At 39.2% G+C, this 21,995-nt stretch overlaps 1 protein-coding gene across 2 annotated transcripts in view; it reads right to left on the bottom strand.

The window, feature by feature from the left end:
• Positions 1 to 21,216, bottom strand: part of CUNHXorf23 (chromosome unknown CXorf23 homolog) — a 26,768-nt gene extending 5,552 nt beyond the window's left edge. Inside the window, exons 1-10 of one of the 2 annotated variants that reach the window (XM_017728443.1) lie at positions 21,142 to 21,211; positions 14,673 to 14,744; positions 12,118 to 12,696; positions 11,109 to 11,774; positions 8,611 to 8,789; positions 7,871 to 7,985; positions 7,625 to 7,688; positions 6,666 to 6,784; positions 4,755 to 4,869; positions 664 to 759 (exon numbers count right to left, since the gene is read on the bottom strand). In XM_017728443.1, coding sequence (XP_017583932.1) covers positions 664 to 759; positions 4,755 to 4,869; positions 6,666 to 6,784; positions 7,625 to 7,688; positions 7,871 to 7,985; positions 8,611 to 8,789; positions 11,109 to 11,774; positions 12,118 to 12,696; positions 14,673 to 14,713 — 1,974 coding nt within the window. In that variant the 5' untranslated portion in view covers positions 14,714 to 14,744; positions 21,142 to 21,211. Of the gene's footprint in view, positions 1 to 663; positions 760 to 4,754; positions 4,870 to 6,665; positions 6,785 to 7,624; positions 7,689 to 7,870; positions 7,986 to 8,610; positions 8,790 to 11,108; positions 11,775 to 12,117; positions 12,697 to 14,672; positions 14,745 to 21,141 lie in introns of both variants that reach the window. The other variant, XM_008629249.2, reaches the window with a different exon arrangement.
• Positions 21,217 to 21,995: the final 779 nt, after the last annotated feature.

The raw sequence follows: 21,995 nt of genomic DNA, 5'->3' as shown, positions 1-21,995 counted from the left end.
CAGCAGAGAAACAAATAATTTATTTTTTTCTGACAGTGGCATGTTATGCATGGGTCCATTTAGAATTGTTGGTGTGAGGAAAGTATTAATCAAATCTAGAACAACTTATACGAATTTTCTACCTTGAAATTGCCCCTACATTTTTAACTTGCATTCTGAATAGTAAAACACAGAACTTATTCCATTTTTTTTTAATGCATAGCTAGCAGTATGCAGGGTATTCACAAGACATTAATTCCCCAGAATTCCCTATATGAAACAGTTAATAAAATAACAGTAATACAGTTTTGAAAGTAACACAACTCAAGTTTTCCAGTCTTTGGAAAAAGTTCAGGCTTCTGTCACATGAAGGAAAAAAGCTCAGCAGCTTGGGTTTTGGATAGATGAATTTCCTAGTCATTGTGCAATTCCTGCAATTCTTATTCCTGACTCTGCAGTAACCTATTTATTTCAACTGGCTGGATACAACCCTGTTCAATCCACTGCCAGCCCTCTTACCTACTAAAAGCTAAGCCTCCCATTATTCCAACAGAAACAATTAGGCTTTGATGACACTCTTTTTCATGGCACTTAATACCTTCAAAAGCGTGTCTCCTGTTACCAAACTCAGCAGGTTTGACCACCATTTTATGTAACAAACATCTGATAAAATCTGATCTGTACCTTAAAGTGCCTTCTGATGGGTCCTGCATTTTCAAGGTGTCCTCTAATGCGTCTGTGGGGGTAAGTGTCGCTTGGTTTCGAAGAATAGTAAGAATTCTAGTAGGAAAACAGTTATAGCTTCATGTTACTAAATTATTCAAGAAAAGAAATAAAAATTGTTCGGGTTATACTAACAAATATTGCAACACTTTCAGTCTTGTAGTATTTGACACAATGACACTCTTTGACGGAACAGGAGTAACGGGAGCATTGAGCCTGCAGTCCAGGCTGGCTGAAGGGACAGCAGAGCCCACAGGAGCTAAAGATGATACAGACCATCCTCCAGGAATATCACCTCTTGGAGAGATCTAAACAGCTAACAACGAAGTTAAGGTTCTCCATCCCTCCCTCCCAGAACAGATGCCTACACTTGCATGTATCAAGTACGGCAGACAGGCTGGCACAGCAGTCATGGTTTGCATCAAGAAAGAATAAGGGCAACAAGATTGGTTCTCTGGACCTCTTGATTAGCATATGGTCATCATAGGTTAGTGTGTAGCAGAGACACACCTCCACAGCAAAACAACAGCATGTAGCACATTGAGGTCCTTAGAAAATGCTACTTTTAACTCTTTTTCCAAGAGCGCATTTGAGAATCGCCTGCCTGCCACAGAAGCACAATTTCAAAAGCAAGTCAGACCACTAGTACTGAAATTGTTGTGCCAACACTCTGAACAGCTGCAGTCAAACAGCCGTGGTTGCCTAAAACAGAGCACTCCTCCAGTCACTGACCTACCTGCACGTTTTGGCTCTTTTCCAACTTTCCCTATGACAGTTACTTCTAGAAGATGTGGTTCTCTTCCATCATTGCATATGATTGTCAATATTTACAGAAGCATTGGTATATACTTGCATATACTACACTGGAGTCATGCAGACAGAACGAATGTGCTAATGAACTCTCAGCAATCAAATAAATTTGTTTATGGTCCATTCTGGAATAATCACAGAAGCATCCCAGTGCTGTTGAACTCTGTTTCCTCAAAGGAAATTTTATCAGCTTGAAATACATTTTTAAAGGAACCTAAGAAGAGAACTCTCCTGAAATATTTAATATATACTAGTATTTAATAATAAATGCAAATGCATTCTTTGCTGTTCCCAGAATTTCTGTCCTCTAACGAACTGCCAAACCTTTCTGGTAACACCTAATAACTGTGTGGGGAGAGAGAGGGCTATAAATACAATGGAATGGTGTTAGAATCCAAGATAACTTTTAACTAGGATTTAACTTAGCTTTCCTTTTCTTTTTTTTGGACAATATTGTTGCCTAAAAGTTAACTATTCAGTTTCTTACAATGCCTTGACAAGAAGGGATTCAGAGAACAAAAGGAGAGGAAGAAAGATTTTATGAAGTGAGATCAAAGTAATCAAAGTGGCTTTTCCAAGAAAAGGCTGGAACTTCCCAATTCCCTTCTTATTCTAAGAAAATGAAGACACTCCACAAAATCAAATTAACTTGCTACATATGACACAATTAAATCAGGAAGCTCCCAGCAGAAGTACACTGAAGTACTCAATGAATGAATTAATCAAGTAAGATGAAAAAAAAAGTTTAAGAAAATTTCCCATTATAGTTAAAAATAAACCTCTAAGAATTAAAACAAAGCTTGCCTTAATTAACTCTGGATACAGCCCTCCCCATTGCCACTTTCCTCAAGACTAAAGTACTTCCACAGAAATATGAACATCAGAACTGATGCAAAGGTACAGCAAACCACTTTTCAGGAACTTCCTAAACCAGAGACTTTTAAAAAAAGAAATAGAAAAAAGGGAGGAGGAGGAATACAAATATATACTTGTTCTGATTTTCCACTTCACTCTTTAGCTAGCCTCCTTTTGTCAACAGGGTACAAAGCTAAGTGGGCAATTCTTACAATCAAGCTTAGATACACAATTGTACCTTCCAGGCCTAAGTTTTCTTCAAGTTCAAGCTCAAATCCCAATTACTGAATATTAACATCAAAAATATTAATTTTCATTATATTTGAACTTCAACTACAGCTTTTGATTTTCTGCTTGTCTGTAAACCAGCTTCTGTAAGGCTGACCACGAAGAGTCATTCCTTTTTTAGGATGCCTGCATTTTTAATACCCATGCTTTCACAGCTACTGTTGTTCCAAAGGGATTACTCCTTTCTGCAGTGCAGGACTTCCTAAAAGTTGCATGTCTGCAGTTCACTATTAAATATGAAAATGCAATCTTCCTGAATCTTCAGTACATTTAGCAATAATTCAGTGTATTTCAAACCAACCTCCTTTTTATTTGCAATTACAGTATTGCTGTGGTGGGTTGACCTTGGCCGGATACCACCAGGTACTACAGGTACCCACCAAGCAGCTCTCTCATTCCCCTCCTCAGCAGGGCTGGCAGGCAAAAATAAAATTTAGAAAACCTCATGGGTCAAGACAAAGGCAGTTTAATACGGCAAAAGGAAAGGCTGCATACAGAAACAAAGGAAAACTAAGATTTGTTCTCTTCTTCCCAGCAGCAGGCAATGTCCAGCCACTTCCCAGGAAGCTGAGTTTCAGTACACTGACATTGCTTCAGAAGACAAATGCCACAATAACCGATTACCTCCCACATCATCCTCATTTTCTCTGAGCTATTATTATTATTATTTCCTTTCTCTTAGCTGAGCAGATGATGTCATATGGTCAGTTTGGGTCAGCTGTCCTGGCTGTGCCCCCTCCCAAGATCTTGCCTATCCCCAGCCTACTGGGTATGGGGGGGATGGGGGGAGTGGGAGAGGCATCTCTGATGCCGTGGAGCCCTGCCCACTGAAGGGCAAACACTGGTGTGCTACCAACCAACACACTGGTGTGTTACTTTGCCACCAATGCAAAGCACAGCACTGTGAGGGCTGCTATGGGAAAGTGAACTCCATCTCAGCCAGATCAAAGACAATTACTTAACGAGCCATTACTACTTGCTTTGGGAGACTTGAATCTTAGTCTTCAGTAATATTTTTTACCATTAAAAACTTGTGTTTCTTTACACTGAAGGAGGCACTGTTGCATCTGCAAAGCACCTACATTTTGGAACTGACTACATAAAAGCTACTTTTGATGGACCTCAGAAAAGTTTCATGGGCTTCTGGAACCCTCTCCATAGGGTATTAGTTACAGTGTATAATGACAATTTATGTAAGTCTCCTTATTTTGCAGCCATCAGAAAGACAAAAAAACGTGGTTTAGAATTATACTGCACACCTTAAAAAAGCTTTTCTGGTCTCACCAGCTCCCCAAGTTAAACAAGCACTAACACCTGGAATTGATTACAATTCTTCCACAAGAGACAAATTTATTTCCACTGGACCTAATATTACTGTCTTGCCCACTTCAGTATTGAAGCACATCACAGCAAGATAGCCTAAAGAATAATTGTCCAAAACTAGGTTTCATAAATGCATTATTCAAGAGATGTGATATTCCACTGTTTAACATTTCATCCTCAGGAACATTATTTCAGATGTTTCTCTTTATTTCTGAGATTTGCTCCTCATTTTTATTTAAAATAAGTGCTTTTCAGAACTTTTATCATGATGAAAAGAAAAGAAACACTGTTTCAGTAACAATGTCACCTACACAAGATTCAGGCCTTCCCTTCCAACCACTGTCAACATGAATGCAGGAGAGCATTCTTTTTCTCAAAGTATTTAACATTAGCTCAGATTATCTCAATTGACTCAGATTAGCTCAATAACAAGGCCTTCTATTTTATCATTTAGGTAATTACACCATTATGTGGAAAAAATGTGCTATTAGACACTAACTTTTTTTATGAAAAGAAAAGGAGTGGTATCAGAGTGGTTTTAGCACAGATGTACTAGTCTCTGCTTCAATAAATACCTGAGGAGACTCTTGCACAAGAACTGTGAAATTATGAGTAGTTTTATTGTTGAGTATAGACAGAAGATAAAAAAGCCTCACTCAAAATTTAAAAGGGCAAGACATCACAGATTGTTAAATTTACATCAGCATAGACAACGCAGCAAAATATTAGTTATACACCAACAGTGCAGCAGCTACTATGTCTACATTTAAGCTTACCAGATGAGGTCTCCCAATAAATTTCCTGAAAGGCGGCTTAATGAACCTCACAGGCTTTTGGAAGCCATCAACTTGAGATGTCTGTAACTTTGAAAGACTGCAGCTTTGTGGGTTCCTGATGTATGAGAGAGAGAGAGAGAGCGCAAGAACAATTAATATCTAAACCCCTAGCATATCAACACCCTGTATTTTAAACTAGCTTATTCTAGCATCTGTATCACAAGTGTGAAGTGACGGCTTTGAAGTAAATTTTCCTAGGACAATCAACAAATTCCTAGTCCAAGCTGAAATTGCAGAGAATTCCATAGCAATCTATATACTCTCTTATGCAACGACAAATGAACAGAGATGCTCTACTTCCCGAAATCCCGGCTATAGAGCCAGGCTTCCCTGGCTCAGCCGTGCCGCCGGTCACTGCTGCCCTCCGCTGGTGGAAACGCTTTCCGCACTCGAGCCCCTCACCACCGAGCCATCGGTGTGTGAATTGTACAAAACCTGCCCTTTGACGACATTCCCAAACTCACAGAAGCTCAGATGAACAGCTACATCCTCCGGTTCCATCCTCAGCAAGCAACCGATTCTCACTTCGGGCTTTTGCTTGTTTGTTTTTATGATTTTGGTCATTTTGTTGGTTTATTTTTTTACTGAGCATATTGCTAATACAGATGCATCCGTAAACTTCTAAATAAAACAAGTTACCATGAAAAGTAACCACCAGAAGTCAGAATTTGTATTTTACGAAACACAAAACAACAGTTTTCAGAGCTGCAAAATAAATTAAGGAAGAAAAGAGCAGCACACTTAATAAGCTCAGAGGCATTGCCAGTCTCTGATGTGACTCATTAAAACCTCTCAACCTCAGGAAAATTCTACAGATCCTTCATGCCATTACTGCCCTCAGCCCACATTACCCTGACAGTGGAACCCTTCTGACAACAAACTCCAGGATAGCCATACTTAGTAGAGAAAGTTACACTTCCCATAAAAGATAAGCAGGACAGTAACTGGGGAAGTGTGTTGGGGGAAATTAAGGAAGTCCAGGGATTTTTTTCCTCCACTTGTTAACCTTTTTTTGTTTCAAGAATCTCAAATACAAGAAATTTCTTCTACAGCTTCACAAGTCTGTTTTTCCAAATGTGTGTATTGCCATTAGTTGCCATTACAGACTGCATTTAAAATGAACAAAGAACAGCATACTAAGAACAATCTACAAATCATGACTACAGTGTGAGTACATTTTATTACACACTGAAAATTCATTAATCAACATTTTTACTAACAGTCTCTCTCTCTAATCAACTGACCTCACAACAACAAAAGTGAAACAGGATGACTGAAGTTAGAAAACACCTTTGGGGAAAAACCTTTAACAAACCTGCTGAAGAAATCCATAGGAGTAAAATGCTATTCCAAAAATCTAAGTTTTCAAATTCTCCAAGAATCTATGTTAACACAGATTAAAATTAGATAACATTTCTATGTTAACATAGAAAAATTCCATTTCCTGATATTTCACATTTTATTACCAAACCAGTAGGGCAACAAAACAAATGTATTCATCCTAAAATGCTTTTACATAACTGCAAAATACCAGGAGAATGTTATGTGGCCCATTGAAGAGTTTAAAAATACTTAAACTTTTTCAAACTAATTTTGTCCCCTCTTCTCATTCAGTGCTATAGTTGGTGCTTGCTTTTCATTTTTACCCATTGCAGTTTAACCTCTTTCAAGGTAACACCTCATTACAGAGTAGTTTGCAATGTATGTCAGTTGAATTTCAGTCCCAGTCAAACTTTTAAGGCCTAACTGTGGAAAAGAATCACAACAAATGTGAATGTAGCTGTGGAAGGGCCCAAAAAGAACACACAAGGGAACTACAGGCTTGGGCCAACAAGATTATTTGCTCATTACCTTGGAGTTACACCATCTACATGAAACACTCTCTCATCTTCATTCTTCAATCTCTCTTTTCTTCTCCTTTCTATATCATACCGTAGATCATTTGGGTCTTCTAACACTCTTACAATGTTCTAGTTAAAAGGGAGGATTGAAGCCAAGTTAGCTGGTAAGAACTGAACACCAACCTGATTCTGTCCTTCGGGGCAGCACCCTGTACACTGTTAACATAGTTCAGCTGTCTGCACATAGGACAGGCTCACATCAACCCAAGGATCCAAAGTGTAAAGCAATAACAAGTGGTCCTAAGCAATTATCCTTTCTTGCACCATCTGCCTTTTTACAAGTTTCCAAGCAACAGCGAACAGACCACTGGAATTCTGCATGGAGTTGTCAAGGCATAAATATTCGTGTAAGTTTCAGTAAATCTTAAGAAGTTCTATCCTTAATCAAGCAGAATCTCCACATACCTGTACTATAGAAAAGGAATGGTAACTAAATCATAGCAAGCAGAGCTTGAAAAGGGAAGACAGAAAATCTTCTGACCCCAGATGAAAGCATGGGATAAAATAGCATTCTGAGGAACTATATAGATTTTGAGTTATTGTAACATTAGGGTAGAAGAAACATTAAGACTTTTTGTAAACTCAGAGGAAAAGCAAGAACCACATATATCAGTCACCGACTCAGTATTTACATTATTTTAAAACAGATAGGGGTTCAAGGAGCAGGAATAACCACACTTCAGCTACCCTGGAGAACACATCTGCATTTTACTCCTCAGTGAACACAATACTCTTACATCACTTTGGTATCTGTAAAGATGCTCAGGTGTGCTTTTTTTTCAAAATACTCAAATTACTGGTGGTCTTCACAGCATGTAAAAATTATGTGCCAACAGCAACGGGGAAACATTGCTTACATCTATAATATTTAAACTTACTGCTCGCCAAAAAATTAAGCAATCACAATACCTGGGGAGATTCAGATGGCACAGCTCGTTTGTTCTGAAGTTCTGCTAGAGACATATCAATCCTCCTGGAACACAAAAATACTGCATAAAAACAAATGCCATCACTATAAAAGCAAAAGCATTCTTGACCAGGCTATAGAATGTTTTAAAGATACAGGCAGGCAAAAATAATAAATAACTTCACACTGTGTACTGAAGATTAATGACCTTAATGCAAATAACTTAAGACAAAAAGTTCAACAATTACCTGTGAATTTCTGGATCCAAATGTATTTTAACTTCATTTGTATTTGCACTTGATTTATCCTGAATTTTTGAGAACCGTTCATGTAGAGTTATGTCAGAAGATGCAAAATAATTTGCTGTGAAGAGATATTAAATACAAGAATGTCATTTGTAGTATTTGAAATGCACAGGGGGAGAATCTATCTTTTAAAAGATTAACTCTTAAGGATACCATGGCAACTTTACTGAAATGAAACTTCACACTGTTTCCACTTGCAGTTTAATATGCACAAATGAAAGATTAGGCTGGCCCAACTTAGACAACCTTATTTGGTAAGATTAAACTCAATCGTCAGCTCTACCATGGTAGGACTCGAATTACTAGAATCTATAAAGTCCAACACTGAACATGATGCACCTGCCTAAACAATAACCTGAAAATTTAAAGGAACTATATATAACTAGAGAGCTGTGATTACAGCAAAGCTCTTTTTTTCCTGTCATGTTTCCTAAACAAGCAGGTTACTCTCACATACTAGCATAAAATCATTTTGATTTTTAATCTTCACAATAATGCCTCAGTTATGGCCTGAGACCTATTTGCAGTCCTCCTCCACCCAACTACTTTAAATCCTCAACCTATATTTTCCTTAAACAATACAAAAGGAAGCCAAGATAGAAATGAAGCCAATAGCAAACACCTGAGAGTTACAGGGACATATATACATAAACGCATACATATTACACAAATATTACAGCCACCTTTAACTTGATGAATAATTGTGATTATTTCCTGAGTAAATTCTCTTGATGGGTCATTTTCAATGTTTTGTGTTACAGATTCCATGTGCTCAAACACCGGATGAAAATTTTCATTTTTTCTGCCAACCGCAACCAGATCATGGGACATCTGCCTCTCTGTAGTGTGACTAGAAGCAGTCCTAGAATAAAAAAACTATAGTTTATTTTAAAGGAACTATCTAAATCTGAAAACTTGAAATAGACAAGTAGAACAAAACAATAAATTAAGAAGTTGATTTTAGGAATAAATGGGATTAAAAGCCAAAATCTCATTTTGTTCCTTTTTTAAATTAAAAAACTAGTAAGGCCATAAGGAAGAAAATCTATAATAAAATATGAAGAGATGATTTCACTCTCAGGAATACAAAATTTCTGGATTTTAAACTTAATTCAACTAGATTATCAAATCTAGATAAAATTAAGATCCTGATAGACTTCTTTAAAATAATTCTGAAAGGCAACTATGCCTGTGTCTTGTTTAGAAGGAGCTACCAGGCAATTTTCAAGAACAGTTCAGAGATAAAAAAAAAGTCTCTCATCTTTAGGAACTGAATCATCACTTGAGCCTAGTGAAACAGCAGTGAAACTGCTTCAGTAGCAGTGTGTGAATTTAACAGCGTGCTTACCATCTTTTTGTAAATTTTTACTCATTCTAAGTAAGTTTACACCCCAAATGGTTGCACTGCTGCTCAAAAATTATTTTGACAAGAAAGTCAACACTTCAACAACCCTACAGTTCTTGTTGCAAGGAAAATGCTTGTCATTCTAAAAGATAAATTAAGGACTCTCAAGAGCTCATGTAAAAGCTTTTAGGATAAAGACTTGTAATTGGTCATCCTGCAAAGTGATTATGTGCCTGGCCATCCTGTATTAGAAGCATTAAAGACTAGAATTCCATATAAAAATTGTATAAGAAATAGCCTCTAGCAGATGCCACAAATCATCTATTTTCCCCTAGCAAACTGGAAATAAATGCATACAATAAGGAAATCAAGCAACCTCAGGTTTAGATATTTCAATTCTCTACCTGCTCCCCAGGTTCATAAAGAAACTATTCCTCTTAGCTGAGTCATTTCAAGTCGAGTGTTTCTTAAATGCCTAAAGTAGGCAGCATGAATATTCCGAGTCATCAGCTTCTGTAAAATTACTCTTCTTATCTTTGAACAAATAAAATATTTAGCACTTTTGGCTACAGGAGCAAACTGTTCACACATTAAATTAGCTGTAATCAACATAGCAGTTTCTTTGGTCTGCAAACAATTACCACGGCCATTGTGCATGACCTTCAAAAACAGCAGTGAGAAGCTACTAGATAGAAGAATCATCCTGTGGGTTTGCAACAAAACCCAACCATTTTCCTAACATTATCACTTAGGAAGTCAAATCCTCATCCTAGCCCAATGGTGGGAGCAGGCATTACTCCATCTCCCTTTCCTCAGTCTTGAATATTAGCCCTTTACGTGCAGTAACTTGTCTTTGTAACTCTCCCTTGTGCTACATAGTTTTGTAATAGTGCAAAGAGAAAAAAATTCTTATAGATGTTTTATCTGAGACAAGAGGCAAAATACTTTTAAAATTAAGGCTGATCATTTTGGAAAGGAAGGTAATCTCTTCCAAAAGCAATTACTACCAACGTAAGATATCCTGCCCTGCAACAGCAAGGCAACAAACCAGAAAACCCTGCAAGAATCTATCAAAAGCAAGCTGCTTACTCTCTACCATGTGTTTATCATCCGAAGTTTCATAGTACTGCCACCTTTTCTTCCATTGCAGCCAGCACTGGGAATGCTAAATGCAAACATGAGTATGACACAGAAGATAAATGTAAGCAGACTCTTCTGCTTTTCAGTTCTGATGCCTCAACAGGTTGCCACTTTGTTACAACAATAAATGACAACTCTGAGATTTCTCATTTTTGGCAGTTTTACTGAACTTGAGATCTTGAACATCTGAATATGTGTTTGAGATTTATGCATTTAAAGGCTAGCTGATTTTCAGAAAAAAGAAGGGAAGACAGTTAAAAACTGCCATCATATTTCAGATGAAAGCACAGGACTAGGCTTTTCTGCATTTGGGCTTTGCTTTTTGGGGGGGGGGTGTTTTTAACTAAAAAAAAAATAACACATTTACTTATAATAACCAACTCTTAACTACAGGTTTGTATCAGGCATATCTGCTCTTTTCACTTCATAAATCTCCATAAAATGTTTTTGGGTTTTTGTTGGGGTTTTTTTGTTGGTTGGTTCTATTTGTTGGTCAATTGGTTTTATTTGTCTGTTTTAATAGAGGTTTAACAGTTAACTTGCCCAGACAGGAAAGTTACCATTTAAAAAGAAATAAAACTGAAAAGGTATAATCACAGTTTGTCCTGGTTACCTCCTAAAGAAACCGTGCTTTCCTCCAATATTCATAAACTGTAAAGAGACAGGAAGAAAGCAAAGGTGAAGGAAAACCAATACCTGTACTTGGTCACCATTTTCTTCATATCCACTTTGACCGTGAGATGTTCTCTCATACAGTTGGCATCTGACATTTTCACATCTGAAACAGCGTGACTTGAGTCACGCTGGCTATTGGAGGAATCTACGTTTTTCCTCAATTCGCCGTCTTTCCTTACTCTTTCATTCAGTTTGTTTTTAAAAGATCTCAGCTCAACATCTGCTTTGGAAGAGTTAACACAAGCATTGCAGCCCTTCTTTGAACTGTATTTAACAGGATCTTCCACGTGCCGTTCTTCAGTCCGTCTCGCTCTTCCACCACTAAAGTAATCTAACTCTTTGCTGTTCCGGGCACCCTTAGAAGAGCCGTACTTCTGCTCTTCCTGCTTCACGTACTTCTGAGCTCTGTCGTCTGGAAAAGGCTTTTCCCCATCCGGATGCCTGCGCCGTTTGTGACTGTATTCATAGGCTATCTTTGTCACAGACCCCCCCAAGTACTCCCTCTCAGCCGACCGGTGGGACTGGGCACCCGGATATCTTTGCTCCTCCTTTTCTTGGCAGGGTGGAAAAGAACGTTCTTGCTTCCACTTGGAATTTCGTGCTACTTCTCCACCGTCATACCTCTCCATTTCCTTAGCCCTTTTAGACGTGTGCCCATATTCTCTGTAATCGTGATCTTCAGGATACCTGTGTTGACATAAAGCAATTTACACTTGCACTAGAGAAGAAAGCGAGAACTTATATGTGCAGAATGTTGGACAGCAGAATGCGTGGCAACTTAACCCATAATCCCTCGCGCCAAGGTACAGATGTGCAGGGGCTCTTAAGAGGGAAATATTATCCTTTCATACTCTAGCCAGCAATACGATTTACTTAAAAGACAAATACTTCACTACTACCAGTCGCCCATAATTAAACTACAAAGTGGCCAACGTGTTTCAAGGTGGATATCTTCAACTATAATGAAAACAGACTTTCACTTGAGGCTTTACACCACAATACCCAGGGTTTAATTATTTTATTCCTATACCTCTTCTGTAAAGAGCTCCTTGCCGTAAACTCATCAGAAACTCTTCTGGGAGACTGACCATACTTCTCTTCATGTAACCTCTGGTGCCTCAAATCATCTTCATGCCATTTTCTTTCAAGTTTGCATGAAGCCCCTAACGGTCTATGAAAAGGTTTCATTCCTTTTTCATTTCCAGTGACTTTGTAGTGATCAAACATGTATCTGTCCTCCATTTTGTGCTGGTAAAACGGACGATCATGCTCTTTATAAGGTATTTCCGAGTATTTTGGTGGTAACTGGCATCTTCTATTGCTTTCAGTCCTTTCAGATGAATGTGTTCTGTAGGGCTTATGACTATAAGCATCTTCCATGGGAATTCTTTTCAGGTTTGGTGAAGGTGACCTACGTTCATATATTCTCTGGTGGTTATTTCCGTGAGGTGCAAACCTGGAATTGCTTTGTCCATATTTCTCATCTTCTATTCTCCAAGGCATAGATTTTTTCGGGTCCTTACGAAAGCTTTTATATTCACAGTCATAATTAATATGAGCATGCCTTTGCCTATGGTGCTCTGGGCTCCTAAACGCTGGAGATAAGGACCTAAAGCAAAAATAAAATCCACTTTGAGTAGTCCCATAAAATTGAATCAATTTCTTAATGAGAACATCTATTTCCTAAGGAAGTAGAGTTTAGTACATAATTTTAATCAGCTTGTAAAAAAATTAACACAAGATATCAAAGTGGCATTTTCCTGGCTACAGTACCAGGCTTACTTTTACTATGTTGAAAGTTTTCATAGTAAAAATACCCACTTGAAATTGTAGTAAGTCAATCATTTTTGTCTCTTTGAAGTTTTCATTTAAAACTAGAAATAATTTAATATACATGAAGTTTCCACTATGTTGAAAACAACTGTTACACATATTTTCACACTTCTCAAGCATTCCCTATCTATTTCAGTGCCAAGAGAAAAAAAGGGAAGGAAAAACTGTGTATAAAGAAATTCAAAAAGGGAGGAAAAATGCCCCTTCAGGTTTCCTTTGCATGCCAAAACAACCTTCAAAACTGAAAGACTGAAAGCATTACAAAATCTATTTAAACTGTCATACAGGTAGGCTTTTTCCTACAGAAAAAAACAAGTTTGAGAAAGATGCTTTGGCCTTTTGGATAATTGTATGCATGTTCATACATGTACACACATGCACTTCCACAGTTACTGCAGCTTTTGCAATTAAAGATTCAATTGCATCACTTAGCTTTGCATTTTCACCTACAGTTACAAAAAACAAGGGCAACCTGTTACGAGTTTTTAGCCAATATCTCCTTAAAATAAAGAAAAAATAGCATAGGCCACTAACAAGAACCAGAAAGTAATCCCAGACATAACAATTCTGCTTGTATTCAAGTATTCACTGCACACTCTTGACATGCTCTTTAATAAAAAACAAACAAAAACTTAAGTAGAAAGAAGTCAAGCCACTTCCTTTGTGCATGTATTGCAAATAAACAGTTTGGCACAACTATTTACTCCATTTTTGCAAATGAGTTCAAACTCAGAACCACAGATGTCCCTAAAACCATAATGGCTCACTTCCAACAGCACCCACACCGCAGCTGCCCTCCCACATTGGTCTGGTTAGGGCTTGCATTTTAATGAGAGCTGGGGCTGCCCTTACTCAAATGACATCCACAGCTATCAATCTAGAACAGACATGGATAAGATTTCTCTTTTTAAAAACAAAAGGAACAAATAAAAAACCCCACACATTTTTCTGAGTTATCCAAACTCCCTTGGTCTTGGTCATCACAACTCAGCCTGTTTCAAAAAGATAGCCAAAACCAGCAGAAAAGTAATTTCACATTCTCAAAAGCTTGAAATTGTATTCCACCCTCCTGGTTTTAGCACCTCAAATTTGCACTGCAAGTCTTAAAAATGAGGCAGGTAACTCAGAGCATGAAGTAAGCTGGATGTTATTCTGGTGACAAACGTCAAAGACACGTGCTACTAGGCTAATGTCCAAGGAGAAGGGCAACAACTCCCACTTTCCACAAGTTTTCAGTCCATGTTATGCTGCAAGGCATATCTAACTGTGCTAAAGATCAGTTTACAAACCAGCCCCAAACCTCAGAAAGTCCAAGGTGTTTGAACTAGGAAGTTTTTTAAAAAACCACAAAACTAGGGGTTTTTTAACAGTTCCATCCTGTAGGCCAAGAAGCAAAACAGAAGTGAGTTACAGACATTAAACTCACAGGGTGGTGCTTGAGTAAAAATAACCTTAACTAGTTTGGAGCTTGGATTTTGTGCTTAAGGTACTTGTAAACCCCAGAACACGAAAGGTGAACAAGGTTCTTGGCAGACTGCAAAAACTGAACACTTCTAGTTTAAGAGAAATTGTAGTAAAATCATGAGCTGAAAAAAAATTACAGGTGTTCAGCTTGTACAATAAACTATAGATTACAAAACACATTTTACAAATTGCAGTGCTGCATGCAATTTTCTTTCTCTAAAGCAAGTTTTAGGTCCTACAAATTCTTACATAGAGCTACATTTCAGAACACAAGCTGTAGATATTTACCTTGGTTTCCATCGTGGTGATCTTGATCTAGATCTTGTCATCTTCTCTCACGTGTTTACGAGTTTCTTGAAGCTGTAAAAATTATATAATTTACTAGTCTGATTACATATTGCAACAGGAAGGTTTTTTTAACAAGTGTAGTACTAGAAGCTTCAAAGTTGGGGTGAGGTGTATTTTTAGGATGTTTTACTTAAAAGGTAAACCTCTAATACCAATTTTAAGGCACGCAACCTTTTTTTCTCTAGTTGCTGATCTTAAAATGCAGCATATTTTCTTTATAGATCTAAATATTTTATCATTGCTCCATTTTATAATGTCTATTCAACCTGCTGTTAAATGCTAAAAAACTCACATGCAAGCTGCAGCAATGAAAAAAAAATAGTGCAATTGTTATTATGTGTTGAATGCTGTAGATGATAGAGAGGAGAGAAACAGACAGCTTTAAAAATAAAGTTTATAAAGGAAAATGCTTTTGCATTGAGCTATATCCTGAGCTTCATATATATGAACTTCAAATTTGTAACATACACCAAAATTTTTACACGGTTGCAGACTTCTTGTAAACTTTAACTACTCCATCAAATCTTAACTGCTAGGTTATCACACACTCCATCCAAATCAAACTAGGTACAAAAGATCACCTTCCATTGCTCTACTTCACCTGCTAATAACCTACTAACTAGACACACACTAAATATACAATGGATGCCCTATGACAAAGTGCTCCTCCTGACTCCTGAAGGTAACTGGGAATGCAAAAAAACCCTAGGAGCTTGGGAAAAAAGTGATGAAAGTATATACAAACTCACAAGTAATGTGATTGGTGAATAAGAACAAAATGATTATTCATTATTTACCAAACACAAAGGATTAAAGCAGAACGAAATTATCGGTTAACTGGTTAAAAACAGAAGTTTGGACTACATACCCATGGCTTCAGCTTTTAATTACCACAAAATGCTTTAAAGTCCAGAAATATAGCTGCAAAACCAGATCTATCAACAGCTCCAAAGTTAATAAACAACCAACCACTTGAAACTGAAAGAGTATGCCCAGGTCAATGGCATTCTATATATGCTAGGGTATTTTCTGTAACTATTTGCTCAGACATTCAGAGAGACAGAAAACTAGTCTGAGCTAGCAAAGTATGGCCTTTTTGACACTCCCAGTGCTCAAATAATTTCTTTAACTAAATCTTTTATCTGATGAACTGAAATTGAAAAGGGAGAAAAACGCACAAGCTTTAAGGGACTACCTGAAGTCGTGGGCACCTACATGCCTGACCCAGCACCTCACACCCCCCAGTCACACTGGTTGCTCAAAGTATCACTCCTTGCTATATTTGACTTTTTGGTGTGATTACCTCATGGCTGAAACAGTAGTATCTTAAGAGAAGAATGTACAGCATACTTCTGCTGCCTACCCCACAGACAGAGATCAGACAAGCCACCTCCTATACTAGAAACTGCTCATTAAGTTGCACTGTAAGCTAACCAAACTTTTATTTGCAAGAAGTAGCAATACCTTAGCTCTGAAGAAAAACCTCCAAAGTTTTTTTTTTTTTGCTCCACAATCAATCTTTTCATGTAACAAAACACAATGTTGTTATTGTTGCAAGGGATAGTGAAGCAAAAAAAAATCCAACCCCAAAGTACCCCAAGGACAAGATAAAGTATTTGTTCTCTGAACTCTCAAATATGAAGTTATCACTACCTCTTATATCCTAAAGGCATGTATCTGAGGACTGCATAGCATGAATGAACTTCAGGCCCTCTGCTTACTTGAAGGTCATACTAGCCAAAGTTAGATATGATGCTCCAGTGCCAGCATTCATTATTTTTCAAAGAAAAGTAATATTGTGATCAAAATAGTTTTCTATTTTTCACCCATAAAAACACATCTTACAAAACAGTATTTCAGAAACAAACAAAAAAACCCACACTCCCTGGGTAGCACATTTCAAAATGTGGTGCATGTCCCACAGGCTTCAAAGATTCACTACTACCATCTCTTCTGATAAACTTTTAGAAGTGACAGTATTTTATGTGCTGATCAAATTCTTTCTTCCTACCTTCCCTTCAGTTCTGAACTTTATTCCTAATTTTCATACAAGTATGTAAACACCAAAAAGACAAAAGTACCATCAAACCCCACCCAACCATCTGTACAGAACTTGATCCGCCAGACTGATAAAGCTAGAAACTGAGCATACATAATCACCAATTCCTTATTCTTTCCGAGACTGGCTAAACAATTATACCTAAAAGCGTGAGAAAGACTGTGACAGCACGTCCTAGATCTTGCCCTAGGATAAGGAGGACTGCTGTAATTTCCAGTGATGACATTCCTTTTGTTTAGTGGAAAGAAGTGTTCATTTGTTTCAACGCACCTCCTAAAAAATGAGCCACGCAACACGATTTCCTCAAAGAGAAACACACCATACGAAGGCAGCAGACACTGCCCCTCACCAAGACTCCCAGTATAACACCAGAACTGCAAATTAATCTATACAGAATTTGTAAACATTGCTAAATCCAGATTTAAGTCACCTCAACTAACCAGCAATATGGCTCCATACCAAACGCAAGCTTTTTGTACGATGGTATCAGGTAGCAAGCCTGTCTGTAGCAGAATTACTCGAATCAAGTGAAGGCCCTACAGTTTGCAAGTCAGCCATCCAGGTGCTTCTGAAAAGCCAGGTCATGACAGAGCAGAGGTACCAAGACCTGACTGCTCTGGGCCCTGAATTTCTCCAAGACCTTCTGCTGTACTTTGCCAGATGCTGTCTGGCATATACATAAAAACATGAAGAACTATTTTTTTAACTAAGCAGCATTATTAGGTTCAGAGTGCTGCTTGTGTTTGTTATGTTACAACAATAAGTGACTCATTAGAAAAGTTATCAGTAACTGTGCTTAGATAGTTTGTAAATATTAATGGAAATCCCACCCTTTAGTTTCTTTCCCTTGACTTCCAGAACTGGAATCGGACAACTTCCCTCTTGGGAAAATGGCCTCAAGCCTGCTACCAGCTATCCTTTGATTCCACCCTTGGGATATTAGTGTTTTGACAACTACAAAATTCTTTTATAATCCTGAAAGGAGTATCTTGAGACAAGTAGCTCAAAAATGACCAGAAATTGTATGGGATGTGCCAACTTGAACACATGTTCTTTCAGAAAGGCTATAAATTTTTAACAACTTGCTCTCCTCAACAGAACAATCTTCTAACTGTTTGACTTTCTCCAGCATGAAACAAGAAATCACAAATGACTGCAATCATCTAGCTGCACAGAGGGGAACTGGAGCTCTTTCTAATACAAAGAGCCCAAAATCAGCAAGCCCCAAATAGCTAAAATCCTGCAGGTAACAGCACAGACTGAGTAGAAGTTGTTAACTCTCCTGGAACAGACTATAAATGTGTGGACTGCTATTTATGCCTTTTTGGTGCCTTCCATCATCTCCAACAGATCATGGAAAAAACCCTATTCAGGACTCACAAAGGGTAAATCAATACTAATACTGCTCATCACCGGGGAGCTGCTCTTCAATGCCTTTCACCTACAGTGAAGGCAGATGTCATTCCCCATCCCTTTTGGAGGGATTGCCTGACCACCATCACAAACCTTTCTGAGCAGACAGGGATAAGCAGGTCTCTAAAGCTGGGTGCCACAGCTGGCTGACACTGACTCTTGCTGTAGAAACTACCCACATCACTATTCTCTCTTTCACTTTGCCCAAAAAAGATAAGGAGCAGCTTCAAGCTTTTCACTGACTGCTTTCTAGGCGGGCATCAATTGGAAGCTGCAAGAGACATGCCAAAGTCTGTATTGCTGCAGTGTCTGTCAAGAAAGAAAAACCAGGAATTGAGACTCTCAATACCAGGACAACCAAGTACTTGACAGAAATACACTCAAATTAAAAGCTCAGCTGCAATCCAGACTTCAAGTTCTTTTCTTTTTTTTTGTTAAGTCTGCAATACAGAAAGTCATTTACACCATCATTAAATGAAAAGCATAGAATTGGCAACTTCTCCACTGTGTAGGTTACATGAGCTGATTCAAAGGCTGTCCCATGCAATGCTCACTCCAGCCACTGTCCAAGCAGAACACAAGCCTGGCATGTTCTTGCCCATTCATCTCCAAGGCAAATCATCTCACCTCCAACACCAAATGCTCAGGAAAAAGTATAAAAGCAGAGAACCATCTCCCAGCAAACCAGTCTCCATTTTTCTGAACCTGCAACAGGATTCCTGCAGTCAATGCTTCCTGGACAGGCTTCAGTACAATCTCCACTGTTAACTGAGCTCTGCCAGCACATGGAGGTGACTCCCAACTCAAGGCTCACCACCTCAGGGAAGGACACATGTGACAGCTTTGAAAACTATGAGCTAGAACAGCTGTTTAAGTCAAGGACACACACCAGCTGAGACAAATGAAACTTGGCTGAGGGATTTCTAAACCATTCCCTCTTTTAGACAACACAGCAGGTAACAGATCAATGCAAATGACTGAGAGCCAAATTTCCATCCTCAATTCTCTCACAGCTCCCTGATATTTAACAATAGCTCTTTATTACTACAGATCCCTTCTCCTGGGCTTTTATTACTCTTGGAGCGCCTTCCGCATCTCCAAGGATATGTTTTGAATCTCCACAGTATTTTGTGGCAGGTCTGAGGCCACTGCAGTCTCACAGCATAAATTCTCACCACCAACATCATCAGGGAGATAATTCTTTTTCTTCCCCCCTCCATTTTTCATGCCATGCTATATTTAAGAAATTTCCAGATCTGGTCCACAGCACCTCCCCAGGCAGCTGTGGTAGAGCAGCTGGGAATGGAGGGCAGCAATGGCAGGAGGCAGCACCACACTCCTGAATGTATCACCCCTCAAGGAGAGCAGCGTCAATGCTTCAGTTTATCCGGTGAGAGACTGGGCCTCCCCATCACCAGAAGCACCCCTCCGACCCACCAAAATTGCATCCATTGTGGCTTTAGAAGTTGTCCTCCTACTCAGCTTTATCCTTTTTCTTTGGCACAAGCAGGGGAAGGCAGGCTTTACACAGGTTGTATCCCAATGCCAAGGATTGTTAACAGACAACCAGGCCTGATGCTAGAGAGGTAACTGTGCCATGCAGGGGCAGCCTGTGAGGATCGCTCTCCTCTGCTTGCTATACAAACAGATAGAGATATAAAAATGATTGTTCCACCTCACATTCACAATAGGAGGAAGACCTAGTACAGAAAGTACAGGCCTAGCTCAAGCATACATTTGTCAGTGGATCACCTAACAAATCCTAAGTAAGTGCTTGAAACGCATAGAAAGTATTCCCCTGTGCCTGCACATTTGAGCAAAGGAATAAAAATAACTGAGCAGGTCTACTGAGCATATAACTTTTCAGTGTGTTCTCACTTAAAACCGACCCATTTAATTACACTAATTAGCAGGCAATGCTTCACCTTTGCAAAAGAGCAGATTAGAATGCCAACTTGGAAAGACTGAGCAGGATAAATTTGTATCAAATAATAAATATTTCACTCTCAAACTTCTTTTTACACAAAGAAAGCCCAACCCATAAATATATTAGCAAGCCATTTCTATAACATGCTGAACTAGAGGCCTTTAACACCTGTTCACTACAGAGCTTTAAATGTTACAGCACCATACCCAGCCACATCTGCCAACCAGCTTCTAAGGGGACACCAGAAGCATGTTAAATCTGCTTGTGTCGGTACCAGAGACAGACCACAACAACTTCCTGCCTACTGAAAGATCTCCAAAACATACAAACCATGGTGGAAACCTTAGCTTTTTCACCTTGGTGTCACAAAACCACCACAAAACCAAAATATGACCCTTATTTATTCAGAATCAGCAATGCTGCAGAGCAGCATTGCCAGGAGGCTGCGAAGTCCAGGCTGCCTTCCCCAGTCATACCAGAAAAATGCATCTTTGCTGGAAGAGTCCAGCGTGTTTCCTCCCTTCCCTGCACACAGCAAGCACCTGCTGCCACCTGAGAGGAAAAGCAAACCTAACTGTGTGCAGCCACATCCCTCACCAGCTTGCCTGCAACACCAACCCAGCCTATGTTACCTCCTGACAAGTGAACACCCACAAGCCAAGACTGCACCAAAATCAAGCCCATCTTGCCCCAGCACAGGCACATGGAGAGTTGGTTTGATGACGCTTACAAAAGCAGTGGCAGAAATACCAGTTCTTTTGCTGAAGGCAGATGTGGAGGAGTGCATGGACACTCAAGATAGACAGCTGTTTATCAGGATAACAGGGTGTGTCACTTAAGGAAGTTAATTAATTTCAGTTCACCTCATCAACACCAGTATTAAAAACAAACAAAAAAAAATCAGAAAAATCCTCAAAGGGAAAGACAGTCATCTGCTCTCTGCCCCTCTCTGCCTAGCCCTGTGTCAGGCTGCCACAAGATGACATCCTTCAACAAAGATCCTTCCATACCTTTTGCATATTTCTTCCCCTCCCTTCCTGGCATCCTCTTCCATGCTCTTCCTCCAGCTATCCACACCCAACGAGACTTTCACAGAAGATTCACTTTTCCGTGAGGTCCACAAACAAAGTAAGCAGGTAATTAAAATCTCCCAGCAATTTGAGCAGCCTTTGTTTTAAACGCTTATAACTCAGGAATCTAAACTTTATTTATTAGTGACTTGGGGCATTTAAGAAAGGCAGTAGAAATTAGGTGTTGTTCTCCTAGGTGTAGTAGAGCCAAGTGAGGAGACTGCTATCCCCAGTTCCTTACAAGACATTACCACCCACTCAGATGTGTATGAAAAATTGTGCATAATCAACTAAACCACCCAAAGAAGTATTAAAAACCCACAGATTCGTTCAAATCTGCACCAATTCATCTTGCTTTGGCTTGACTCCATCTGGAAAATATATTAAGCTAAACCAAGGACATACTGAAACTGAGCTGCGACTGTTAGACAAAACCTGTACCGTTCTAAGTTATTATAAAGACTGGTGTGGTTCTGCGTGTGACAACACATAAATTACTGGAAACAGGGACTGTTGGTATTTAAGCCTTGCTCACCTCTAAGGTGTCCTTACAGGAACAGTGAGCAGCTCTGCGGTGCTGCCGGCCCAGAGGGTTCACAGCAACACGGGTATTCTGGAACAGTCACGACTCGGGGGCACGGCCGACAGCCCCGCGGCCACTTGGGTGTGTGCCCCTGCCCTATGCTTTGTTCCTGGCCCTCCCAAACCTTCTGACGGCCCCCGCGCACCGCACCACAGCACACACACAGTCCGTACATGCACGCACACACGCGGGGAGAGGCGGGTCCGGGTGC

This window comes from Corvus brachyrhynchos, unplaced genomic scaffold, assembly GCF_000691975.1.
Source record: "Corvus brachyrhynchos isolate BGI_N302 unplaced genomic scaffold, ASM69197v1 scaffold11, whole genome shotgun sequence".
Lineage (NCBI taxonomy): Eukaryota > Metazoa > Chordata > Aves > Passeriformes > Corvidae > Corvus > Corvus brachyrhynchos.
Note: the sequence above shows the minus strand (reverse complement) of the source record. Positions and strands in the feature narration are given on the sequence as shown.